The sequence below is a fragment of the Pteropus alecto genome, unplaced genomic scaffold, assembly GCF_000325575.1.
Source record: "Pteropus alecto unplaced genomic scaffold, ASM32557v1 scaffold223, whole genome shotgun sequence".
NCBI classification, from domain to species: Eukaryota; Metazoa; Chordata; class Mammalia; order Chiroptera; family Pteropodidae; genus Pteropus; species Pteropus alecto.
In genome coordinates, this window is record NW_006434441.1 from 1,152,798 (window position 1) to 1,160,557 (window position 7,760).

Sequence of the window (7,760 nt, forward strand, 5' to 3'; positions counted from 1 at the left end):
GTGCTCATGGATAGGAAGAATTAGCATCCTTAAAATATCCATACTGTCCAAAGCAATCTTCAGATTCATTGCAATCCCTATCAAAATACCAAAGGTATTTTTCACAGAACTAGAATAAATAATCCTAAAATTTATATGGAACCACAAAAGACCCCAAATAGCAATCTTAGAGTGAAGAACAAAGAAGAACAAAGTTGAAAGTATCATGCTCCCTGATGTCAGACTATACTTACAAGGCTATAGTAATCAAAACAGCATGGTACTGGCATAAAAACAGACACACAGATCAGTGGAATGGAAAAGAGAGCCCAGAAATGAAACCACGCCTACACAGTCAATCTATGAAAAAAGAGACAAGAATATACAATGGGGTAAAAGACAGTCTCTTCAGTAAGTGGTGCTGGGAAAACTGGACCATCACTTTCTTACATAATTTCAAAATGGATTAAAGACTGAAATATATGATACAAAACCATAAAACTAGAGGAAAATATAGGCAGTAAACTCTTTGACATTGCTCTTGGCAGTAATTTTTTGGACATGTCTCCGTGGGCAAGTGAAACAAAAAAATAAACAAATGAGACTACTTCAAATTGAAAAGGATTTTGCACAGCGAAAGAAACCAACAAAACAGAAAGACAACCTACTGAATGGGTGAAGATATTCGCCCATGATACATCTGATAATGGGTTAATATCCAAACTATGTAAAGAACTCATATAACAAAAAAAATAATAATTTGATTTAAAAATGGGCAGAGGACCTGAATAGACATTTCTCTAAAGAGGACGTACACATGGCCAATAGACATATGAAAAGGTGCTCAGCATCACTAATGATCAGAAAAATGCAAATCAAAACCACAGTGAGATACCACCTCACACTTGTGAGAACAGCTATTATCAAAAAGACAACAAACAAGTGTTGGTGAGGACGTGGAGAAAATGGAACCCTTGTGCACTGCTGGTGGGATTGCAAATTGGTGCAGCCACTGTGGAAAACAGTATGGCGATTCTTCAAAAAATTAAAAATAGAACTACCTTATGACACAGCAATTTCACTTCTGAGTATTTATCTGAAGAAATCCAAAACACTAATTGGAAAAGATACGTGCGTCCTTGTGTTCACTGCAGCATTATTTACAATAGCCAAGATATGGAAGCAACCTGAGTTGCTTCTGTATCAGTAGACAACTAGATAAAGAAGATATGGTACATAGATACAATGGAATATTACTTGGCCATAAAAAAAGAATGAGATCTTGCCATTTGCAACAACATGATGGACCTTGAGGGTATTATGGTAAGTGAAATAAGTCAGAGAAAGACGAATACATAATGTCTTACTTATATGTGGAATCTGTAAAACAAAACAAACTTATAGATACAGAGAACAAACTGAAGGTTGCCAGACAGGAGGGGGTAGGAAGATGAGTGAAAAGGGAGAAGGGATGAAGAAGTGCACATTGGCAGTTAGAAAACAGCCACGGGGGCGTGAAGCACAGGGACTAGTCAGTGACACTGTAATAACCATGCACGGTGTCAGGTGAGTCTTCACTTATCAGGGTGATCACTTTGTAGGTTGTATAAATGTCTAACCACTATGCTGTACACCTGAAACTATCGTAATATTGTATTTCAACTATAATTGAAATTTTGTTTTTTTAAAAAAGTTATGAGAAGAACAACTGAGCGGCTGTGGGGTTGGCAACTGGAGTCTCTCCCAGCAGAACAGGTCACTTCAGCCTCTTCCCAACTTGTAAACCAATCACAAGTGAGGCCGTGGGCCCATCCTCAGGTCTCCCCTGTCCTAGGTTAGACAGCGACCAAATGCAGCCTCCCGGTCCATGCAGAACAGCCCTAGGCACCACAGAAGCAGACTGCTGCGGTGGCCTCAGTTTTGTTTGAGGAACCTGTGTCCTCATTTGAGCTTTCTAGTGTGCATTTGTTTGCTTTTCGGCTAAGTTTTTTTGTAAAAGTCATGCTCCAGAAAAGCATTCTTACCAAGGGAAATAGTTACTGGTTTCAGCTTTTACAAAATGACAGAAAAATATCTTGTGCTTATACTTCTTCCTTCTCAGGAAAACTGAATTAGACGAGCAAGGTTTAACCATACTAATTCAGGGTCCAAAGTTTGTCCCCACTTGTGATCATTTTGTATTCAGTTTTAAAAGCATCTCAGCTGTTCTTTAAAACGGGGCAGTCAGTATTTCAGCTTTACAGGCCATGCTGTTCTGCCACCGCAGTGCTAGCAGCCACGACAGCACATGACAAATGCATGGCTGTGCTCCAGAGGGAACAGGCAGGGCAGGACTTGGGTCTTCTGTAATGTCACAGCCCTGTGCTCAGTCTCTGGGAGGGCTGCATGCATGACACTTCTGATTTTACCTCACGCGTGTCGTTTTGTCCCACCAGCCCGTCCTCGGCAGTCCCAGCGGCCTGTGGTCCACCACCCCATTCAGCAGCTCCATCTGGTCCAGCACCTCCCTCCCCTTCACCACTCCCGCCGGCACACTGACCAGCATCGGCCTCCTGGGCGCAGAGACCAGCTCCGGCCCCCACACCCCTTCCACCTCTGGCCCCGCCGATGACTTGGGACAGACCTACAACCCATGGCGGGTGTGGAGCCCCACAATCGGGAGGAGGAGCTCCGACCCGTGGTCTAATTCGCACTTCCCTCATGAGAATTGAAATTAGACCAAAAAAAAAAAAGCAGGACCCCTGGTCTAGATCATGACAGGCCGGTCCCCAGACGTCCATCTGCCGTAGCTCCCGTCCCCTCCCCTCATCTTGGCCACACAGACTCGAGCAGAGCAGGCTATACCACCCGCTGCTTTCAGACCCTTCTCACAATTATGATACTGAGATTTGCTGTTGTGCTTTTAGAAAAAGTCTGGACTCAGCCACACTCTGATAAGACCTGTACATCTGGAAACCTTACCTGTTACCAAGTTTCCACCTCCCTTCTTCCATTCTTTACTTACCCGTATGAACACAAATTTGACATTGCAGCTAAGGAAGTAATTTGAGTTGATTCAGAAGTCTGGCATGTGACAATTTTATTAAATTACCAAGTCTGGTTTTTAATAGTTACACAATATTATGCGCCGAGATCTAATTTTAAAAACATATGAAGACTTTGTGCTGAAAAATACAGAGTATTTTTTTAAAATAAGGCTGTCCTGGTTTAAAAGCAAGTTACAGAAATGTAAGTTGACATTAAGAACAGTGAATGAATGTGAAAACATTCAAGACCATTTGCATTTCCTGTGCTGTTTGTACTTGAGGTATGTAACATTTGTATACCTGAATTTATTTTAAAAGATAAACTGAAATGCACATAGCCAAGTCTTGAGATACAAGATTGAATGTGTATTTCTTAAAAATACAACTTTGTGTTGTACTTTGAAATAAATGCTTTTTTCAAAAGCCTTGAATTGTTGTGTGCCTTTCCTTTTTTACATGCAAGATGCATTTGTTTGATTCTTTCACACCAAAGTAAACCATGCTGTCATTGCCTTCGTCTGTGGAGTTTGCTTTATTAGGGCTGGAACCATCTGTGCTGATTAAATTCTGTGTATTTCCATGACAGTCCCTGAAGGTGCCATCTAAAACGTGTCTTTCCTTTTAAATAGAAGTGTGATCCTTTTCCAACCTTAAAACTCCCACACCACTTCCAGATGGTACCTGTATTGGCTATGCGGATACCAGGCAGGACTAGAATGCCTTAAAATAGAGAACAATCTTAGAAATTAAATTATCTCAGATGAAAAATATTTACCCACACCTGGGCAAGTTGGCAAAAAATAAATAGCATAATAAATGATTGTGTTTAGGGGATAGTCCACCCAATTCGAATGTTTTAGAAACAAGCTTCTAACCTTGACAAAAGCCTATAAAAATTGAGCAAGACATTTTAGATCCTTTGCTACCAACAAAATAGCTATAACAGCAATGAAAGAACGCAAAGCCACAGACCCTGATGGCAACACTTGGGCTGACCACTGTGCTGAAGAAATAAGATTCACCGTGAGAAATCCTGTAATCTCACGGGTAAGTGAGACTGGACAAACAGGATTTTATTAACTGTCAGAACAAGCCCCTGATTAGGGAAGTAGAAAATGGGAGGAGCCATGATGTGCATTACTTACATCACCAAAAAGTTTACAGCAGAGTCTAACAATTTTTCATCATATTACCTGTAACAACAGATAAATTGGCAACAATGTTAAACCAGTGCTTATGGGGTAAGATTAGAGGCATCATCAAGGATGTCTCTAAATCTGCCCTCTGTGCAAATGAAACAGTTCTGACAAAATGTAAAGACACATGTGGGAGGGAACCAGAACCTCAGAGGCCCTAAGACACTTGCACGGGAACTTCCTACAAACCCCTCCTGCCAGGAGTTGTGAATACGTCTGGTTGTGGTTTATTTTCAGTGTGGATTGAATGTTTCCCATGAGAGACCTAAGACAAAAACCAAAAAGAGTGCTTAATCTTGTTTTCCAACCCGGAAAACCCCACCTAACTAATGACAGACACTTGTTTTTCTAGTAGTTACTAAGAAACACTATAAAGTTTTGCCTTTAATGCAGACTTCATTGTCTCTATTTTCCACAATTCTCTAGGAAAGAAACAAAATTTTTAAAGTAAAATTAGCAAACCTCTCAGAAACCTGAGATTGTAGGACTTAAGATCACCAGTAGCTCCATGTTAGGAAGAACCACCTCTTGGACTCACATTTTACTTCCTTATGAATTAATATGCTGCCACCTCATACATTTTGAAATTTCACCCCAATCTTAGTTCCCACATGATTACAAACATTTTATTTCTAGCTTTATCTAGAAATAATGAAAACACCCACCTGTACATGATCTACAGCTTCTATAGAAAAGGCACAGGGACAGGGTATGGGGGGCAAACTCCTTTATACGAAACAGTACTTACCTCCCCATATAGTCTGTGCTTCAGTGGGACAGCACTTCTTCCTGGATACCAGGCTTATATCTGTAGCACACACTTGAACTATGTATTCAGAGGCATTGTTGAGTGTTCCCAAATATTTACAGATACCATTTCTCGAATAATCCAAAATTATCATAGTTTCTTCAAAAAACCTCCCAAAGGAATCACTGCTTTGTTCTTTATGAGTATTCTGTAAACTGTAATTCCTACCAAGGGAACGAAACAATGAGAGATGAGGGTTCAGAATGAATCAGTAATTTTAGCTGAAGTCACAAATGAAACCCTTTCTGCTCTAAAAGCCTAACAAACCAAGGTCATTCTTTACAGTGGTCAAGGTCAGTCATACAGCCCTCATTTTCCTGTTCGCCAGCCAAGGAGCGGGTTATGCTCCAGCAAATATTCTCTTTTTATACCTACACACACACTGCAGGAGAAATAAAACAATCTGAAGTTGAAGGAACAAGTCCCTTGCTGATACAGAGCAGACTCAGCCCGGTTCCGGGACACGTTTCCATTTCCTGGGGTCATAATATCGGCCCCTGGCTTGGAGACCTGGTATAGGATTAGTAGTTCTTGCATTGCTAATAGTTGCCTATACAGTATATCCTGTTGAGATCTGTAAATGCCACTGCACAGCTTTTAACACTTCACAACAGGAAGAAAAAGATTAGCCCTGGTGTCACCATTCGACACGTATTGACCTGTGTCCAGACACCCCCTGCCAGCGCTCTCACAGTAGCTAGCCTAGAGCAAACCTCCAGCTCCATAGGCCTGCCCCCCACGTCTCCTAGCCAAAGCCCAAACCCTGGCACCGGTTCATCCTAACACTCTGTCCGAGACACCCTGCAGTACATGTTCTCTTGCATTCAAGAGCAAGTCCAGCTTGTCCTGCAGCTGTGTTCCTGGTGGCCCTTGTGAAGGGCACAGACAATCCCAGAGCACACGTGGGCCTGGTTCCCGTCCTGGCTCTGCCACTCACTGATCACGGGCCCTGGGCACACTCCCTACTGCTCCCAGAGCCTCAGTTTCTCCATATATAAAACAGGAACACCCTGTCTCAAAGGATGGTGTGAAAAATTAGATGAGGCCAAATAAATGGGAGTCCAGATCAAGATGGTGCCATTGGAGGATCCTGGACTTGCCTCCTCCCACAGAAACATCAAATCTATAGCTACATACAGAACGATTTTAAAAAATAATAAACCGAGCAAACAAAAAATCCACATCGAAGCGAGTACCAGAGGTTGAGGCACAGTCTCACCATCAACCCCATCCCCAATACAAGGAACTCAAAACCCTAAGCTTCTCCTTGAGGAACAAAGGGTTTGAATCCCATGTTTGGCACCCCAGCTTTTAAGATCTGCACCTGAGAAATGAGCTCCCAAAATATGTAGCTTTGAAAGCCAACAAGACGCAAGCCCACAAGACCCACCGGGCTGTCGTGACATGACAAACTTCTTAAAGGGTCCTGTGCAGCCTCGCCCACCCCAGGGCCCACGCAGAGGCAGCCAACTGGAAAGTGCCCAGACTGTGTGAGAAAGAGGCTTGCCTGCTTAAAGCATTAGCCTGAAGGACAGGTATCTAATTTAACACACATCCATGGACCTGCTGAAATACTCTCCAAAGACAGAGACACCATCCTCAACCCTCTGCTTCGCTCCAGGCTCCAGGACCTCCTGGAAAGGAGCTTGTATCCACGTCTGCTGCTGAAATGTTTGTGGCTGCCACCCAGGGAGCCCTAGACCCCCTGGCTCTGGTCACCAGAGTGGCTTCCATCCACAGGTCCCACAGAAATGTAACAAACGGAGAAATAGTTCTTAACTGGCTGTCACCCCAGGGATCAGTCCAGAGGGAATGGACAGAAACGCCCATCTCCTCATCTTTCACTGAAAGAGGTATTTTTGGATACTTTAAAAGCTTCTTCTTGGGTGGGAGGAGTGGCAGCTGCCAAGCAGCCCAGCTTGGCGAAGGCTCTGGGCACCACGGCCCCAGGCACCTGCACACCCTGCCCCCGCCACAATGCCCAAGAGGGAGGTCTGCTGCAAGGGGTGCGCAGGAGTTCCAGAGGAGGGCAGCAAGGTGGTCAGCTGCACCTGCTCCTGCAGAAGTGGAAGTGAGGCCAAAGAAGGCAGAGGAAAAGATAAATCTTCAGACAAAAGTGCAAATGAAAGGTAAGAGGGGAGCAAAAGGAAAACAGGCCAAGTGGCTAACCAAGAAAATAAAAATTTACCTGCAGAAAATGGAGAAAGCAAAAATGAGCCCAACCCCTCAGGAAGCCAGAGAGAAAGAATCCAAGTCTGATTAATACCGTATACTATACCTTATAAGTGGCCCCTGTCTCCCTTCCTGTACAAGCCAGAGAAATATTTTTATCGACTGTTTTTTAAATGCAAGTTTTTTAGTAACTCTGGAAACATTTTTAAGAAGAGAATTCTACCTCATCCCATTTTTTAAATGTAAATGCTTTTTTTTTAAGAGGTGAAATAATTTGCTGGGTATTTTTTGTTTTGTTTTTTTGGGGGTTTTTTTGGTACAACCAGAAAATCATGAGATATTGAATATGGGAGGCTTTGATTGTCTTGGGTGTCAGCATACAAAAAAGGGCAATTTGGAGTCAGTCCTGCATTTAATATGTCTTGAACATTTTAGATGACTTCTATTCCCATGTTTTTGACAGAACTATTTCCTAAAGAAAACCAGTCCTTAATCCTAACTCTCCCTGTCGAAATTTTGTGTAACATCTTCATCGCAGTAGTCCAGTTTTCCTCGTAACTTTGTTAATGTGCTATGAAA

At 42.7% G+C, this 7,760-nt stretch overlaps 1 protein-coding gene and 1 pseudogene across 1 annotated transcript in view; both read left to right on the plus strand.

Annotated features, from left to right (window-relative positions):
- Positions 1-3,436, plus strand: part of TMEM131 (transmembrane protein 131) — a 116,074-nt gene extending 112,638 nt beyond the window's left edge. The window contains exon 41 of the mRNA XM_025045025.1: positions 2,415-3,436. Within this exon, the coding sequence (XP_024900793.1) occupies positions 2,415-2,690 (276 nt within the window). The 3' untranslated portion in view covers positions 2,691-3,436. The remainder of the gene's footprint in view (positions 1-2,414) is intronic.
- An 805-nt stretch (positions 3,437-4,241) lies between these two features.
- LOC102896515 lies at positions 4,242-7,272 on the plus strand (annotated as a pseudogene).
- The last annotated feature ends 488 nt before the right edge of the window (positions 7,273-7,760 follow it).